We start from the raw sequence: 20,561 nt of genomic DNA on the forward strand, positions 1-20,561 counted from the left end.
TTCTACCTTCAAGTTTTGGTTGAACTTGTACGACCTTAAGGGCATAACCATTTTGAGATTGTCAGAAAAAAAATGATGGAATTTTTGTGTAAATAATTCACATAATTAAGAATCTCCTCTTTGATTCTTTGTGTAATCACAACGGCAAAGATTCCGACCACATGGATTTGCCTGGCTGACATACACATGTGGGAACTACTTGCTCTCCTGTGTGCTGAATAGAGCCTTTGTGTTGAAACATGAGCGTCAGTCATGATGGTAATGTAATGATGGAGCCTCCACAGCAGGTCTCTAATCCATTTCCCTCCCATCAGCTTGCAGATCCTCAAAGGACACCCAATATGGCAAAACAAACACACACCCACCTCTTCTCTCCCCAATTCCACCATGACTGCCGCTTTTTCACTCTCTATACCTCCTTTTCTCCCTTTGCCCATGCGTCAGACTTGGCCTGAAAAGATGAGTCACAGAAAAATAAGAGCCACATCCCAGGAACAAGAGCAGAGGATTGTGGCTAAAGTGGACTCGTCCATTTTTGCGGGGAGGGGGGAGGGAGGCTGCGTGCGAAATGGCCGCCATCTCCACCACCCCCCTCCGTCCAAACTCATCCCCCTGTCGCCATGGCAACACCGGCTTGAAAAACCTGTGTGTGGCAAAAAGACAGAAGAGACCTGGCAAGAAATGAGTGTCCGAAACCTCCCTCACATCCACAAAGAAAAGGATAATATGTAGTAAATCAAGTATAAACGTGCTCCATTCTCAAATAGCAAGGCAGGCATGCAGGCAGTAGGTCAGTGGGTCAGCCACTAATCTCTTTAGGGGGTGGAATGAATCTCAGAACTCCCAAACGCGTTAATTAAATGCCCTATTTAGGTGGATAAAACAAAGGGGAAACAGGAGCTCTATTCAATGAGAGGACATAGCTGCCATACTGTGTAAGCATTATTTGCCCTCCAATAATATACAATGTCATTGAGGCAAAAAAATGATGCAACTACGACATTGCCAAGAAAGCGTGTGACTTAAGGAAACGGGGGTAAAATCCAATGAGCGTCAATTGCAAAATCTACACGTCCTGGAAAAAATATATGGAATTACCAGTCTTGGAGGATGTTCATTTAGTTCACAGGTGTCAAACTCAAGGCCCGGGGGCCAGATCTGGCCTGCAACATAATTTTATCTGGCCCGCAAACACCTGGAATTTTTGTTGTTGTTGAAAGGACTAGTTGGTACAATCCCTGGGGACTCTGCATGGCAGGGGCGTCCTTCTCCCTGAGGCAGGCTTGCACCTGACCGCATACCTGAGTGAGGCGAGGTGACACTGCTGGGAGGCTTTTCCACCATTGGGACACATCTTCAGTTGTGTGCCCCAGCGTCACGGGGTGTTTCAGCCCGGCTTACCACAAGACACCCTCTGCCGAGGAAGGGCCCACCTCAGGGTGATCAAATCCCTGGGTGGGTGCGTCCCATTAGGTGTTAGCCTTAGCAGCCCAGCTGGTGTCACTCCTCTTCAACCACAGCCACTGGCTGTGATTGGAAAGGATAAGTGTCAATAAAGTACTAATATTTTCTCATTAAATGTATTTGATTTTTTTCATTTTGACAGAAAAAAATATATGTACTGCTTGAAATTGCATACCTTTTAAACTTTAATAGTATCCAATATTGCAACAAATATTACAGTATATTTTTCATACTTTCCAAACATGTTTTTGTCTAAATTAAAATAAATAAAAATACTTAACTTTACAAAACACTACCCATCAAATTAATAAAAATGACAATACATTTTACGTTGTTCTTTACAGCATACTACTGTAAATTGAAAAAAACTACCACTGCCTTTTGCATTAAAATTCTGTTAACTGAGCTGCAGGTTTTTGACTGTAAAATCTACGGTTGTTATTTTTAACGGTGTATCACTGTAAATGGAAAGATGGTACATTTGTTTTTACGGTACAAAAACTGGCAGCTAAGTTGCCAGAAGAAAAAAGTATCTTGGCAAAGAAGAAATGCTCACTAACACAGATTTAGACAGATTTGTGAACAATATTTGAGAGGAATAGGTCTTTTGTTCATATTGTAAAAGTTTTAGATCTTTTGAGTTCAACTCATAAAAAAACTTAAGTGTTGCGTTCATATTTTTGTTCGGTATATATTAATTTCCAATTGCAACTTTCTGGCTTTAAGAAACACTAAAATAAATCAAGCAAATAAATTGTGGTAGTAAGTTTTTTTTTTTTAGATCAAGCGGAGTAAAAAAATCACTCTAATCTGAGGAAAATATTACAGAAAAAACACGGCACTAGTACTTTGTTGCACCCCCTCTGGCTTTTATAACAGCTTGCAGTCTCTGAGGATGGACTTAACGAGTGACAAACGCTACTCTTAATCAATCTTACTCCAACTTTCTCTGATTGCTGTTGTCAGATCAGCTTTGCAGGTTGGAGTCTCAGTTGTTTTTCTCACTTTAGTTGGGGCGAAACCATCCTTGCCTAGGCACGCCCTCCCTGTTTTGGAGTATAAATATTTGGGGTTTTGGCACCAGCCGCTAGACTACATCTGACCAAACTAAGTCTATGAGCACAAATTTATGAAGCCTAGTCGTATGAGAGGCGAAACGTCTTCTAAGACAAACCAAACAGCCCAGTTATGATCAATTGAATGCCCTGAGATTTTATAGTAAATACAAATCTTTATCCATCCATCGATTTTCTACCTTTTGTCCCTCTCAAGGTCGCGGGGGGTGCTGGAGCCTATCTCAGCTACATTCGGACGGAAGGCGAAGTACACCCTGGACAAGTCTTTGTATAAACTTTAAAATATTAATACCACATTATTTCCTAATATGTAATTATAAACAAGCTTATGCTGCATTTTTGTTGGTTGTGTTTTTTATGCACACACTCAGGCTACCATAGCCAAATCTACTTTTTGTCGCCAAGAGTAATACAGTAAACCCTTGTTTATCGCTGTTAATTGGTTCCGTTTTTTCCGTGAAGTCGGAATTATTAATTATGAATGGAACATTTTCAAAGTTAAAGCATTAAAAACTCCTGTTTACGACTTTCTTAATACTGTTTTAATAGTAAGAAAGCCCTTTAAACATGAACTAACAACCACAGTTACCTTTACAAGCTGCAAACTTGAAGTGCGATGTGGCGAGGGACGACACTTTTACAATACCCACTAGAGCGGTATTTAGCGCTATACTCTACTCTACAAACCTTTTCCACTGAGGGCCGCAAACTATAAAAAAAATCAAAGGATGTGTGGCCCATTTTGATATTTTTCACCTTCAAAACTAATACAATATCCAGATTTTTTTTTTAAACAGCCTGCATGTCAGCTTTGTTTCCCTATCAGATATTTGATATTGGTTTCGATATCAATTAAAAAAAACCAGGTATCGTAATAAATTGACTTGTATTTCAACTTTCCAATATAATCTACAATACAAGCAGTCGTGCAGCATTTTTATTTGGACAGCCAGTTAACATCTAAATGTCCTCCATGGTTGGTCTTTTCTTGTACTTTAGTCATCTACCAAAGGTAGCCCAAAACTGTACAGGGCTAGGCTGTTAAAACTTAGCAGCTACACAACAGCTACGCAAACAATAGCACATAAGATAGGTGTCCTTATTCGAACAATATTGCCGTCTAAAATGACACATTTGTCAATATAAACAAGTATAAGATCATTATAGATTACTTACAGATACAAAGTCTCCAAGGCAGAAACGTATTAAAAAATATGCAGTAACAAACATGTCTGCATCATTCAATTTACTACTGTATGTCATGATCTTCACTTCATGAATTATTGTGGCCAGAAGAAAACTATTTACCATTCTGCTTCAACTTAAGTCCATTCCAGACGGTTAACAACAAATGGGTTAGTGTTTTTCACCTACCTAATTTCACTTGATCAAGCCTTTTCTCACATCCTACTAGGATTGTACGGTATACCGGTATTAGTATAATACCGCGATACTAATGAATCATATTCGGTACTATACTGCCTCTAAAAAGTACCGGTCCACAAGCCCACCACCCACCCGCCCGTTGTCGTCACGTCGTGTCATTGCTGGTTTTACGAGCAGAGGAGCATGTTCGACAGCGCACACTCACGGAGTACTTACAAGCAGACAGGGTGTGTAGACAGAAAAGGGAGAACGGACACATTTTAGCTAAAAAACTAACGATAAAGATGAAGTTGTAACACTGAAACACCCCACCGGAAGAGGTGCTTTACGACATGGCTATATACCTAGATAGCGGCTAAAGTTCAGCTGCAGTCGGCAGTGTTTTAGCTACTTCTAAATCACTAATCCTCGCCTCCATGGCTACAAATAAAGTAAGTTTCTTACAAATACCATCCCTGCAGGACGAGGAATAGCTAAACATGATTCACTACACACCGTAGCTCACCGGCATCACAATGTAAACAAACGCCATGGGTGGATCTACACCTAACATCCACAGTAATGATACCAAGTACAGGATCGTACCAGGTACAGGATCGTATTTAGTGGATACTACTATGATTACGTCGATATTTTTTGGCATCACAACATCTTCTTTAGTTTTTTTAAGTTGATATTATGTTTATGAACTTAGGAAATATGTCCCTGGACACATGAGGACTTTGAATATGACCAATGTATGATCCTGTAACTACTTGGTATCGGATTAATACCTAAATTTGTTGTATCATCCAAAACTGATGTAAAGCATCCAAACAACAGAAGAATAAGTTATTATTGCATTTTAACAAAAGTGTAGATAGAACATGTTAAAACAGAAAATAAGCAGATATTAACAGTAAATGAACAAGTAGATTAACAATCAATTTTTATAGTTTGTCCCTTACAATGTTGACAAAATATTAGAATTATAAATGACACAATTTGTTACTGCATATGTCAGCAGACTAATTAGGAGCCTTTGTTTGCTTACTTACTAATAAAAGACAAGTTGTCTTGTATGTTCACTATTTTATTTAAGGACAAATTTGCAATAAGAAACATATGTTTAATGTTAGTTTTTTTTTGTTAAAATAAAGCCAATAATGCGATTTTTTGTGGAGACCTTTATATAGAAAAGTATCGAAAAGTATCAAAATAATTTTGGTACCGGTACCAAAATATTGGTATCGGGACAACACTATATCCTACACTACAAAATAATAAAGGTACTTATTATTGGTACTGATATCATTTAGGGCCAATAATTAAATCTCCAATATCGGTATTGGATCAGAACACCCCGGTTATTAGTGTCAACATTTAATATTTTTCTCATTACATTACAGCTGTTTTCTCTTTTATTTTACTTTTTATGTTTTTAGAATGTTCTGCGGGTCATAAATGGTCCCTGGGCCGCACTTTGGACACCCCTGCTCTAGCGTTACATGAGTATTATCAAAGACCGAAATGGGGCCACAAAAAGTAAATGTATTCTTCTACAGCTGCATTATTGTGACATTGTGGCGCGTAAGCCTCGCCTCCGCCGCCTGCAGATCATAGAAAGTACTGCATGAATAAGCACTTTTTAGGTGAGACTCAATAGATGCATTATTCTGGTGATGTTTGGGGTTCAACTTAAAGTGTTGTGAAATGTCTTGTATTTTTTTAAAGGCTGTGAAACACGTGTACCTCAAAAAAGACAAAAAAAATGGACTGCAATGGTCAGGCTGTAATCCATCCATCCATCCATTTTCTACCGCTTGTCCCTTTGTAATGTTATACAGTATTTCTGTTGTGGCATAATAGACCCAAAAAAACAAAAGATAAGAACACAGGTTAAGGTTAAAAAATGCCTTCAGAACACAGAAGGCATTGAATAACAGGAAATATTAACAAACATATATACAACAATGAACCACGAAAATAGTAACTAATAGCACTAACAATGTGAGGAAGGAGAAAGCATGAAAGACAACAGGTGAAACTAATGAGTTAAGACACACAAATTAGAACAAAACCCTTACAAAATTAAACAAAATAAACAACCTTTACAATATCGTAGACAGTGTTTATATGGAATATTACATAATACAACCCTTTAAAAAAAAGACAGGACACATCTCGTTATGCTAGCATTAGCATTACGTTATGCTAGCATTAGCATCAGTGCTAACGTTAACGTTCAGAGCGGTTATAGAGCCTGTACGAATTTTAAAGCACACTAAAATGAGTTTATTTTGTGATAAGTTAGTATGAGAAAAGATATTCATTATGCACTCACCTTTATAGATTCTGACCATGTCAGCCGATCATTACGCTCCTCGACTGTAGGGGGAGCTGTTGAGCAACATGTATTTACTGTATATTGTAATGTCAAAAACAATTACAGTATTAAACTTAACAGACCTTTAAAAGACACTTTACATTATTTTTTACCATAAATATGATCATGTTAAAAAATATAACTTCATTATCGTTTACTTAATTAGTTATGTAACGTTTTTTCTAAATTATTTTTTATAGAAACTAAACTACTACGTAATATTACGGTATGTACTATGCATTATGTTATGTCAATAATTATTAAACCATACAAACCTTCATAAAACACTAATTATTTGATTTTAACTAAAATAATTATATACCTGCATTAACTATTTTCCTTCATTATTTATGTAATATACATTATTGTAATATTTGATAAATGAACACATAACACTAAATATTTATGAATGTACATGACATCAATTATTAAAGTAAACTTAAAATATGACTTATTAGCTTTGTTCTGATTGGCTGGGGAAAATCACATGACTATACTGTTTTAAAACTACACATTGGAGTTAAAAATGGTTATTTGCCTTACTGCTATTGTGACTATATGATGACTTACAATACTTAAAAAAAGACCAAAAAAAAAAAAAAAAAAGCTATTTTAAGAATGTAAATAAAGTCCACCTTTTGGTGCAGTTTGTCTCAAACTAGCAGTCTGAATTACATAAATACTTTTCATAAAAGGTTCCAAAAAAAGCATAATAAGAATACGAAAAACATGCAAACAACCATTGCACAGAGGGAGCCCAGCTGTGAAAACACACACTCATTAAAAACACAGATTGACTCCAACAACATACACAAACAATAACACATGCGCACACTCTGAGCAGCAAGGATAGTGTGGGAAACACATGCTGCCAGACACATGCTGTCCCCCTGGAAACACACACACATTGGTGTGAAGGGCACATCAGATGAGCTATTATACAGTTAAAAGTCAGAGGAAGTTGAAGCAGGGCAACAGGAAGTGTCACGTCTGCTTGATAGATTGTGTATTTGTACATGGCACCACTCTTATCATGCACTGATTCTCTCTGTGTTTATAGACTTTGTGTGTGTTATGGCTGAAATTGCTAAAGGTCAGAGTATGTATTTATTACACAATGAGATACTGTACTTATTTATTAAAGAAAGTAGACCCCTCAACTAACTTTAAGTCATTACAACACTAATTCCACCCTTTATTCAGAGAAAATAATTTCATGAAAGTACTGAAATATGTTAAAATAATAATTAGTAATGTTTAAATTTTAATGGCATTTAATGTTTATGAATCACTTTTTTTTTTCATAAGGTTCACAAATGTAAAAAAAAAATTATCTGGATTTCTTTTCAATCAATGATAAAATGTTGATGACAAATGTATTCAATATAAAATATATTTTAGTTTCGACTATTATTTGTATTAAATTATTGATAAAAACTTTTTTTACACACACACACACACACACACACACACACACACACACACACACACACACACACACATACATACACACATACATACATACATATATATATATATATATATATATATATATATATATATATATATATATATATATATATATATATATAATATAAATAATTGTATTCAATTAAAAATATATATTTTATTTTATTGTTCGTAAATTAAATATATTTTTGGAAAAGATCACAAATGCAAAACATTTTTTAAGGTAATTATCTGACATTTTTGCAATCAAATGATAAAATGTTAATGACAAATTTTTTTTAAATCAAAAAAAAAGTTTTGACTAGTATTTGTATTAAATTCTTTTTTCAATTAGATTTTACTATAATGTTAATAAATTAAATATATTCTTGTAAAAACTCACATATGTAAAAAAAAAAAAAAAAAAAACATTTCATAATGATTACCTGGTATTTTTTCAATCAAGTGATAAAATGTTGATGAAAAAATTATTAAATATCAAAAAAGTTTTGAATAGTAATTGCATTAAATAATCATTTAAATTAGATTTCAATTTAATGTTCATAAATTAAATATATTATTGGAAAAGTTGAAATGCAAAAAACGTTTTACAATAGTTATGTAATTTTTTAAGCAAATTATGAAATGTTAACAACAAAATATTAAATATAAAATATATATTTTTTCTTAACAATTATATTCATATTTTAAAAAAAACAAATATTTAAATGTTAATTTTAATGTGTATTGTTTTTGTTTTTTAGCCGTCCCCAGAATGAGAGGTATACTAGAATGGGAATAATCAAAAGACGATATTTGCAGAAATTATTCAAATGAGGTGTTTGGAAAGGGGGAGAGGCTTATAAAAATGTTCATAATAAAATCTGACAATATGTTGTGATCAAATGCAAAAATATGAAAAAAAAATAGCCTACTGTTAAAATGCGAATTCATGCCATTTACAGTATTCACTATGAGAGTACAATAAATTAGCAATTGTAATGTTATCAGTTTAGGAATGTATAAAACTTTCGAAAAAGACCCTAGAAAGGTGATTCTGACATGTGACTGGAGGTTACACGCGCAGCCAGGATATGGTAATGACTTGTTTCATTGAAGTATCAAGTGAGAATATATAGTATTATACAGTATTGTAACAAAGAGGCGGCCATAACTAAATCCATGAGGATGCCCTGGGCTACAAGCAGCTTTACTGCGCTGCTTTAATTGTCTCTATGCAAACACGGGACGCTAAAGTGATTGGTCACACTCCCAGCACACTTGTTTGGACAAAGCAGTCCACTAAGAGGCTGGCGCTAATCCGTGATTGGTTCAAAGATGGAGTATTCAACTAAATTCAGGGGTGTGAGCATCCATTGAGAAAAAAAGAAGAAAATTGAGAGAAAAAAGGAACATTTCTATAAGCATGAAGCGTTGCCATGCAAACCCTGAAAGAAAATGTTGAAAATCAAGACCAGATTTCCTGCAATTTGGTGCATTTCTACACTATATTTTACAAAACCCAAAACCAGTGAAGTTGGCACATTGTGTAATTCGTAAATAAAAACAGAATACAATAATTTGCAAATCCTTTTCAACTTATATTCAATTGAATAGACTGCAAAGACAAGATATTTAATGTTCTAACTGAGAAACTGAGAAACATGTTTTTTTTTTGCAAATAATCATTAACCTAGAATTTAATGGCAGAAACACATTGCAAAAAAGTTGGCACGGGGGCATTTTTACTAGTGTTACATGGCCTTTCTTTTTAACAACACTCAGCAAACGTTTGGGAACTGAGAAGACCAATTTTTTAAGCTTTTCAGGTGGAATTCTTTCCAATTCTTGCTTGATGTACAGCTTAAGTTGTTCAACAGTCCGGGGTCTACGTTGTGGTATTTTAGGCTTCATATTGCGCCACACATTTTCAATGGGAGACAGGTCTGGACTACAGGCAGGACAGTCTAGTACCCGCACTCTTTTACTATGAAGCCACGCTGTTGTAACACGTGGCTTGGCGTTGTCTTGCTGAAATAAGCAGGGGCGTCCATGATAACGTTGGTTAGATGGCAACATATGTTGCTCCAAAACCTGTATGTACCTTTCAGCATTAATGGTGCCTTCACAGATGTGTAAGTTACCCATGCCTTGGGCACTAATACACCCCCATACCATCACAGATACTGGCTTTTGAACTTTGCGCCTAGACCAATCTGAATGGTTCTTTTCCTCTTTGTTCCGGAGGACACACCATCCACAATTTCCAAAAACAACTTGAAATGTGGACTCGTCAGACCCCAGAACACTTTGCATCAGTCCAACTTAGATGAGCTCGGGCCCAGCAAAGCCGGCGGCGTTTCTGGGTGTTGTTGATAAATGGCTTTCCCTTTGCATAGTGGAGTTGCAACTTGTACTTAAAGATTTAGTGACAAACTATAGTTACTGACAATGGTTTTCTGATGTGTTCCTGAGCCCATGTGGTGATATCCTTTACACACTGATGTCGGTTTGATGCAGTACTGCCTGAGGGATCCAAGGTCATGGCCATTCAATGTTACGTGCAGAGATTTCTCCAGATTCTCTGGACCTTTTGATGATATTACGGACTGTAGATGGTGAAATCCATAAATTCCTTGCAATAGCTCGTTGAGAAATGTTGTTCTTAAACTGTTTGATAATTTGCTCATGGGTTTGTTCACAAAGTGGTGACACTTGCCCAATCCTTGTTTGTGAATGACTGAGCATTTCATGGAAGCTACTTTTATACCCAATCATGGCACCCACCTGTTCCCAATTAGCCTGTTCACCTGTGGGATTTTCCAAATAAGTGTTTGATGAGCATTCCTCAACTTTGTCCGTCTTTTTTGCCACTTGAGGACGGCGTGACGAAGTTGGGAGAATGGCCGTGCCAGCAATCTGAGGGTTACTGGTTCAATCCCCACCTTCTACCATCCTAGTCACGTCCTTTGTGTCCTTGAGCAAGATACTTCACCCTTGCTCCTGATGGGCCTGGTTAGCGCCGTGCATGGCAGATCCCGCCATCAGTGTGTGAATGTGTGAATGTGTGTGTGTGAATGGGTGAATGTGGAAGTGTCAAAGGGCTTTGAGTTCCTTAAAAAAAAGAAAGGTAGAAAAGCGCTATACAAGTACAACCCATTTACCATTTACTTGTGCCAGCTTTTTTGAAACATTTTGCAGGCATCAAATTCCAAATGAGCTAATGTTTGCAAAAAAAAAAAAAGTTTTCCAGATCGAACGTTAAGTATCTTGTCTTTGCAGTCGATTCAATTGAATATAGGTTGAAAAGGGTTTGCAAATCATTGTAATCTGTTTTTATTTACGATTTACACAACGTGCCAACTTCACTGGTTTTGGGGTTTGTATATATAGATTTATTCTCATCTACCACCCTCTTTCGGCTGTCTTTTTGACACCTATATATGCCATGTAATGTACCACAGAATGTTTATTTATTTTTTAGTAGATCATTTACCAACATTATTATCATTGAAAATGTTATGTAAAATTCTATAACATGCAAAAATGTTTGTTTTCAGTTTTGAACTGAACTCGGGGGCCGGCATGGTGTCATTACCGGGGCCTGGTTTTAAAGCATCCTCACTTGTAACCAGTCAGCCCTATTGAAGACTGAGAACCTTAACAACAAACTTTTATTAGAAAACTGCGTGGCTTCAAATGCACAGAAGGGAATGCTTGATTCTTTGCAGTACAGAAACAAAATCTGCTACAACAGTGTTGACAAAGTCTTAGAACCTGAACCCTCCTCTTTTTTTTAACGCAACGGATAAGTGGAAAAAGGGCAAAATGAGTGAGAACATGATTCAGCATGAGAAGGCCAAGTCTGTTTTCTTCATGTGAACGCAAGAACAATGTAACGAGTAAAGATGTGTGGCATAGTAGCAAAAGGCCAGCGCATGAAAAAACAACATAGGATCAGCTCTGAAACACCCGTGTGTGTGTGTGTTAGTAGTGTCTGTAATGGCGATGGGCGGGCCCATAGTGCATGGGCAAGTCAAACATGTGCAAGTTATGCGGCTGACGAGGGTTGTCGTGAAGATTGTTATTGTGATGGTGGTGGTGATAATGTTCATAGTGGTGCTGGTGGTTGTTATTATTTAAAGGGGGCGGCACATATGGCGCCGGTGGCATAAACATCTGACCCTGGGCTAGATGTTGGGGCACTAAGATAGGACCTTGTACCGCTTGGAGAAGAGGTGGTACGACCACATGGGGCGGCGGCACAGGCGCAAGTTGAGGTTCAGGGGGCGGACCCACTCGCGGCCGCTTGACCTCGATGACAGGAGCCTCGATGGGAGGGCCCACTTTCTTACCCAAATTATCTGAGGGTAAAAATTTAAAATAAGAGCTGGACCAGTGCTTACAAACACAATGAATACAACTGTGATGAGCAAAGATACCTGAAAACTTCTTATTCAGCTGCACTTCTCCTTCCTTCTGGATATTTTGAATGATTCGCTCGTCATCTTGCTGCAGGACCAAACGAACACACGCACACATTTATATAAGATTCAAGGAACTTTGTCATACCAGCAAACATGAGATGGAATGAAATTTAGTACCCGAGGTCCCAGATTTAGCCCAATGAGTACCACAAGAACAACAGTATATGCATACGATAACGTAAATCGAATAAAAAAAAAAAAATATATATATATATATATATATATAGTATGTTATAAATAGCATAGGCTGATAGGAATAGATGATGAATGAAAAAGAAAAATAGAGGGCTGCAGTTTTCAATTGTTTCAGTAATCAAGTAATGTATGGATTAGTTTGTACGTTTAATCGAGTAATTGGATAAAACAATTTATAGCCTCCATGCGTATTTGATGGAAAACCTTCTTTTCTTTTTAACAAATGCACATCATTAACACTGAGGCCCTGTCTATATCAAACCGGATAACTCCTTAAATTAATTAAATTAAATTAGCCCCTCAACTCCCCCCAAAATGGATTAACTCGCTGGAATAAAAAAGACAATATAACATACATCCATAAACGTGGACGCATGTGAAAAAATGCAATATATTTATCTGTACAGTAATCTATTTATTTATTTATATATATTTATATATTATATAAATAGGGACGGCGTGACAAAGTTGGTAGAGTGGCCGTGCCAGCAATCAGAGGGTTGCTGGTTACTGGGTTTCAATCCCCACCTTCCCCCATCCTAGTCACGTCCGTTGTGTCCTTGGGCAAGACACTTCACCCCTTGCTCCTGATGGCTGCTGGTTAGCGCCTTGCATGGCAGCTCCCGCCATCAGTGTGTGAATGTGTGTGTGAATGGGTGAATGTGGTAATACTGTCAAAGCGCTTTGAGTACCTTGAAGGTAGAAAAGCGCTATACAAGTATAACCCATTTATCATTTATCATTTATATATGTTATATATATTATTTATATATATTTATTTATTTATATATACACCTTATTGCATTTTTATCCTGCACTACCATGAACTTATGTAATGAAATTTCGTTCTTATCTGTGCTGTAAAGTTCAAATTTGAATGACAATAAAAAGGAAGTCTAAGTCTAAGTCTACTTCTAAACAAATAACTATTTAGCCTAAACCCCGTGTCAGCCACACTAACCCATCGTTTAAGGTTCCCCTCCTTGGATATTTTTTACACGGGTAGGTGCGTCGTATATTTCTTGAATCTCAGGCTCTTAGCTCTATATGGACTCATCAATCGTTTATAAACGAAATAAGGCGATGAAGTGACGTCAGAAAGAACGCGCCACAGCCAATTTCATAAAAAACGGTTTCCACTCGTAGGTTACCACTAGAAAGATGGAGGCAAGTCATCCAGACATACCCGTGTTTCTCCTTTTTCTACATGTACAGGCGTTTGTAGAAATCACATAATTTCAGATTCAACACATCTCGGAAGGCAACATAGCAATGTTGAGCGACGGTTTTGGATAAGGCCTGGAAAAACGGCAGCCTGGTGGGATATGTTTGTCAACGAGTGTGTTGTGCCAGAGGAATGGCAAGAGAACTTTCAAATGTCCAGGTCAGCTGTGATTCTACTTAGCGAAAAACTTTGTCCATTTGTCTAAGGGGAGACAACGAGAATGCGGGCTCCCGTGGATGTGATAAAACAAGGTAGCTTGTGCTTTGTATTACTTGGCCGACAAGACTTGTGTATGCTTGTTTTGTACTCCATAACTACTGTGAAGCCATGAAGGAGTTTTAAATCAGAAGGAAAAGACCGTCCGCCTCGACTAGATACAGTTCCAGATCGACTTTGTTGCTATTTTTCTGGACTAGCTTGCCGTTGTGTGGACTACAGAGGTATTGTTAATCAGTTTGGAAATGCTGCATGAAGAGGTTTGTGTACGCTTTATTATTCTCCTTGTAATTTGAAGCACCTGCTTAATTTTCTTTCATATTTCGTTCGGGAGTCTGCATTAAGCCAGCATTCAACATTTCCTTAGTTACCTTATTAAAAAATCTCTTCTTTTTTTTTCTACCATCAATGCACTTGAAAATGTTGTGTCCCCTCTTCATTATAATTGTTGCTGTTTTTATTGAATGGTATCTGCTTCCGGGCTCCTATGCCTTGAGGCTGGCGCACGCGCGACACGAAGGGTCCCCTCAGCCGCAAACCCCCCCTAGAGAGATCTGGTTTCCAATCGCATAATCCAGGTGTGTTAGTCCGACTTTTCAAAAACAGAACACGATCGGATTGAGGTGTTTCCATGAGCTTTAGGAGGCTCATTTGGAGCCAAACTATTCGAGAAATTGGACTAATTTAGTGCATGGACACGTACAGACTGGCACATTCGCACAACAACTCTTTAGTGTTGGACTTTATAGAAGTTCTACTGTACTGTTGAGGAAGCCTCCAATTCCCCACCCTTGTTAGCCATTGGATAAACTCAAAGCCCATTTAGGAGCAGCATAGGAGGTGGGGGGTGTAATTGTTACTTGTGCTTGCCAGTGGCATTGTAGCCAGGTCACTGTGGGCGTTTCACGGGGCCAGATGGTTGGGGTCAAAAAGCGTGTTGAGTGAATATTTTGGATGGTGGAAGCGGATATGCACTAACTGTAGGTATATTAAGGCCACAGAATAGAACAAACAAGAGTTGGGGGTCATGTAATTCACAAAGCGTGCACATTGTGTGTGTGTACCGTGGGATCCGTCCACAGAGAGCACTTCATGCATTGGCGACAGGGAGCGCCCGGTGAACGAGCGTGCTGGCAGAAGTGGTTGTAGCCAGCAATGGGCTCTCGGCAGAGGTAGCACATGAAGCTGCCACAGCGACACGACATGCGGTTGCAGCCCTCCGACTTGACCAGGCCAGTGCCGCACTTGACACACTTCCTGACACGGGCTTCCGTCATGCGCTCCTCGCTGTGGAATAAGAGAGCCACGAAACAGCCAAATACATTGTGAGGTGATTGGGTTATCACTGCAAACTACACCATGATAATAGCAACAAATGAATGGAAAGTGAACGTAGAATAGCCTTTGCTGCTGATAATCATGTTTGTTTTTGCTGTATTGTCTCAGAGTCGTGTATTTTTTAAGCTTTTATATTGAATTTGTCTAAGCAATCTCATCAGCTAAGTGATCACTTTGAAGCCATGCAGGCACTGTGTCTTTTTGTAACCCATCCATCCATCCATTTTCTACCGCTTGTCCCTTTGGGGTCACGGGAGGTCGCTGGAGCCTATCTTAGCTGCATTTGGGCGGTAGGCAGGGTAGACCCTGGACAAGTCGCAACCTCATCACAGGACCAACACAGATAGACAGACATCATCATAGGACCAATTTAGTGTTGCCAATCAACCTATCCCCAGGTGCATATCTTTGGAGGTGGGAGGAAGCCGAAGTACTTGGAGGGAACCAAGGAGCAAAATTTGGTTCAGGCCCAACGAGTTTGCCTCCTAAATATGCTGCAGTAAAGCGAACAAACACATCCTCAAAGCAATGTAGCATTCTCGCTAGCAGCCAACATACGGTACCTACACAGTGCCAAGCCACTTTTAAGTCACTAATCCTTGCCTCCGTTGGAGAACGAGGAATAGCTAAACATGCTACACTACACACTGTAGAGCTCGAGCTCTTGAATGTAAACAAAGTGGGCGGATCGATACAAACATCAACAGTAACAATACCAAGTATAGTATCAGTATGCAGTCAATACAACAGTGATTAGATCGATATATATATTTTTTTATCATCAAAACATTTTTTGTCGTTTTTATTTTTTACAAACTCAGGAAATAAGTCTCTGGACACAGGAAGAATTTTAGGACAAAGACCAAATGATTTAAATCAGAGCCAATAGTAGGAAATAATTAAAATATTTAATTGATTTTTTTTAACATCGCCATCCCGTGTTTTTTGTCTGATTATAATTGTGATCAAAAATGGAATCATTCAATTACTTTGAACATTTAAAGTATGAGTATCAGCTTTGGTAATTGACCAATACTGCCCCTGTAACTACTTGGTATTAAATCGATACCTAAATTTGTAGTATCGTCCAAAACTATCCAAAAACCGAAGATTAAGTGCATAGTAAATTAACAAAAGTGTAGGTAGAACATGTTCCAACAGAAAGTAACCAGATAATAACAATAAATTAACAAATAGATTAATAATAGTTTTGACAAAATAATACAACCGTAAATGACACAATATGTTACCACATACATCAGCAGCTAACTTAGGAGCCTTTGTAACCCATGTACATTTACAATAATATATCGTGAGACATATTGTTATCGCAAGAGTCTGCAATATATATCACGATATAGTTTAGGCCATCCCTAGAGACAAGCTAGAATTTATGTTCAATGGTTGACAAAAGTTAGTGTCCTATCAGGCATGTATAAACGGCACGTAAACACTTCTGTTACGGCTATGACTACTTTTGCAAACCACTGTTTGAAAAAACACCTAATTGAATGAGTGAGGTCCCAAAAGTTAGCAAAATGATCATCATTAGGCTTCTTTCACATGCTACCATTCATATGAAACAGTTAAACAGGTTTGACTCTGAGCTTTAGACTCTGTTGCTCTCTCATTGTTTTAAACAAGGCAGAAAACTGAATAATTTTTGCATGATAAAAAGGAATGAAATTCCAAATGCAACATGTTTAATAGGTCAAAACTGATCTATCCAACAGGCCACTTCCTGTCTCTGTCAGCACCAGGAAGTAGGAAAATCTGCTCAATGGCTCAAAACAGGAAGTACCGGCCTGGCGGGCTCACAGGAAACAGCCGGCCTATTTGCTTCCCAGAGGGTTGCCCGGGAAACCCCATCACTACATCCTGGTGTACAGAGAGTAGATGAAGAAGACACAGAACACAATATAGACTTACAAGAGCACCCTCATGCGGATCTCGTCTTTCTCCAAGACTTGCTTGCACGTCTTTCCTGAATGCAGCTTCCATTGTACGTGGCATTTCCGGCAGCTTTCCTACACACCAACAGACATGTATTTATTTAGGTTAGATTTGGTGGTACTTTATTAATCCTGAAGGAAATTAAGTGGTCATCTGTAGCTCTCATGCATACATAATAGGGTTGTCACGATACCAGTATTTCGGTAGTCGATACTTATGAAATGACGAGGTTCTTGTAATTTACAAGTATTTACCAATACTGTGCTTCAACATCTTTCTGAACAGAATTTAAATTGCAGTAGCAGCTGCCAAGAGCTAACTTTACGTTGAAAAAAAGAACAGCAGTGGCCAAAAGCATCCCAGTAATTCAAAACAAACACTACTATGCTTATAAATATGGTCATAAATAACGACAGTCAACTATTCTACTAAAAATACAAGCAGTGGCGTGAAACCTTCAAGTACATAAAACAAACACTGTGGTGGTAGTGTGATTTTGTCATGTCATTTGTAATGTAGAAATAAAATAAGCAAAAATATAACAGGAAAAACATTTCAACCTTTTCTCACTACATTGTGCCTTTTTTGTTTTAACACTATTTTTTGGTTTGTTTTATGTCTACAATGTGCCATTAAAAGAGCTGCGTTCAGCGAATGCACGCGTTACATTTCTGATGAAATAAGTAAATAAGTGGTGTTTAAAATGTGACCAAACGACAGAAGAGTGTCTTTAAACAGTGTTTTTGTTGCATTTTTAAAAGTTATAAAGGTTGAGTTAGTTATATGCCTCTCGAGGTTTTCTGCACGCTGCGGTAATGCACACTTCTTGGGCTTTTGGTGGCGGATCTCCGCTTTCACTTGCACGGCGACAGGCTTCCAATAATACATAAATATATGTAAACAATGTGTCATTTTTTAAGACAGCTTCAGTGCCGACCATTGATGCAGATCGCTGAGGAAAAAGTGTTCAGTAGTCATGATACTGGAAAAAAGCAGGTGTTTATTTATTTTTTGTGTGTTGGTATCGACATCAAAGTATCAATACTTGCGACAACCCTAATACATAACCATTCACACAAACACTACATACAATACATGAAAAATAACAATAGTGCAAAAAAACCCAGAATAATGTATGTTTATAAAATACTTTACCAGTACTACCAAAATTACTTTTTAAAAAGGTAAAGTCAGAGAAATAGATGTGCTGCAGACACAGCAAGGTGTGGCCCCCCTGTGCATGCATTGCCCTTTACTGACTGGTTGCCTAGAAACTGCGAATCCATCCTGCAAGCTTCAGCTAGCTCACATACAGCATTGTCACACACACACACACACACACACACACACACACACACACACACACACACACACACACACACACACACACACACACACACACACACACACACACACACACACACACACACACACACACACACACACACACACACACACACACACACACACACACGCGCTGCAGCTAGTGCTAATCCTTAGCTAAGTGGAACCATCATCAATATTTGAGTCATGACTCATCTAACATTGAAGATTGGCGAGGAGGATGAGGAAGGGCAGATGTGGCAGCATGTTGCAGAGTTGCATGCATGTGTTTTCCACACAAGACAAAGAAAAGACCTGATCTCGACGAGTAGAGCCTTTTGAAATCCATTTATAAGCTGATTCAACCTTTGTGTGACAGTTTGAAGTGAAAGCCCCTTTTTGACACATTTGAATGAGTTTACATTGAACGAGACATTCAGATTTTTACACATTTTGCAGGGAAAAAAAAATAGACCCTCTTGTCACAATAAGCGAGTGTATGGTGAACCATCGCCCCCTACTGTTCACCACTGACCAGACCAGAAAGCATGACAGGCGGCTTGGCTTGCTTTAATAACAGACAGATCTCCACCCAATCCTCAAAAAAAAAAAAAAAAACACACACACACACACACACACACACACACACACACACACACACACACACACACACACACACACACACACACACACACACACACACACACACACACACACACACACACACACACACACACACACACACACACACACACACACACACACACACACACACACACACACACACTATAGCAAAGCTCTTCCTTTACGATCCACATCCGTTTTTTCCAGCTTTGGTTTGCACTCCTCCCTTGCAACCATTCCCGCTTGTGCTAACCTGTCATTAAACGCCACCCCCTGGGGTTCCTCCAGTTGTAGCATGCCTCTCTTCCTCCATTTCTTTTGTTTCGTGGCTGCAGCCTCCACATTCCCTTATAAGGCGGTACAAGCCCTTTTGCAGAGGCTCTGCAGGGGAAGTGGGGGCTGCATTGTGTTGTCTTTTCGGGCTGGAGGTACCGACATAACGCTACATCTGACTTTTCACTGGCCGACATTTGAAAATCATGCCATGGAGAAATGATAATGCAAGCCAGGAACTAGCTTGTTCTAATGTTCACGGATTTAACCACATGTGGAATAAATTAGCCCAAAAGCATGCGAGGGAGGGATGGAGGGGTGGAGAATATGGGTCATACTTCAAGTGAACCACATTTGAAATGGAGGAGGAAGTGTTTTCAGCCAATGAGCAGCTAGTGTGAGGGGTGTGGAGGGAAGATCTTGCCGATGAGGCAGCATTGAATGAGAAAATAACGGTAGGCGGGCTTATGGAAGTGTGTCAATTACATAATAAGGCCCCGCCCTAACCATAGGCCGAGTTGCTCATGGGGTTGCTTTTCAAAAACTGGAAAAGTACCCATGCTGTTTGCTAAATTAATTTAAAAAAACAGATAGCTGGTGTAATACATTTGGCCTAATGAGAAGAGACATCGCAACCGAGACCCCACTCACAACCTTAACGTATAAAAAGAGCAAGATACTCCCAACTTTTTTTAAAGAGCAATTTGTTCGTAATAGAACATTGTAGAGAAATCTTATAAGGTTAAGTCTTAATACTTGATCAAAATGTGCAGCTGTTGCATACACAAACACTGAGGGTGTGTGCATAATTGTTAAGCTGCAGCTGTGTGCATACACTGTACACTCAGAAAGAGCAAAGAGCACCACTTAGAGGCCCATTGACGGAATTGCATGGGAATGAATGAATTCCTTGGATTCTTGTTAGCATGTAAGCACCAGGGTTAGTTTGTTTGTAACATAACTGTGGAATCTTTACTATTGGGAAATGGGGCCTCGCGGGGGTCTGCACTCTCCAAGAGTTATTTTAGTTATCAATATCAAAATCTACTTCAATCCGCCAGGACTGGTCCGTGAAGTTTGACATCTGACACTCGATTCTCCAGCCCTGTTGTGTTTAAAGTAATTGTTGCTGTTTGTATACCTGTTGGAATCCCAAATACTCAACCCCATATGAGGGGGATGTTAAT

General features: G+C 38.4%; 1 protein-coding gene across 1 annotated transcript in view; it reads right to left on the reverse strand.

Annotated features, from left to right (window-relative positions):
• Window positions 1-11,214: 11,214 nt before the first annotated feature.
• Window positions 11,215-20,561, reverse strand: part of rnf216 (ring finger protein 216) — a 47,357-nt gene continuing 38,010 nt past the window's right edge. Inside the window, exons 14-17 of the mRNA XM_061974009.2 lie at window positions 17,131-17,228; window positions 14,928-15,150; window positions 12,183-12,252; window positions 11,215-12,104 (exon numbers count right to left, since the gene is read on the reverse strand). Of these exons, the coding sequence (XP_061829993.2) occupies window positions 11,728-12,104; window positions 12,183-12,252; window positions 14,928-15,150; window positions 17,131-17,228 (768 nt within the window). The 3' untranslated portion in view covers window positions 11,215-11,727. The remainder of the gene's footprint in view (window positions 12,105-12,182; window positions 12,253-14,927; window positions 15,151-17,130; window positions 17,229-20,561) is intronic.

Source organism: Nerophis lumbriciformis, linkage group LG22, assembly GCF_033978685.3.
Source record: "Nerophis lumbriciformis linkage group LG22, RoL_Nlum_v2.1, whole genome shotgun sequence".
Lineage (NCBI taxonomy): Eukaryota > Metazoa > Chordata > Actinopteri > Syngnathiformes > Syngnathidae > Nerophis > Nerophis lumbriciformis.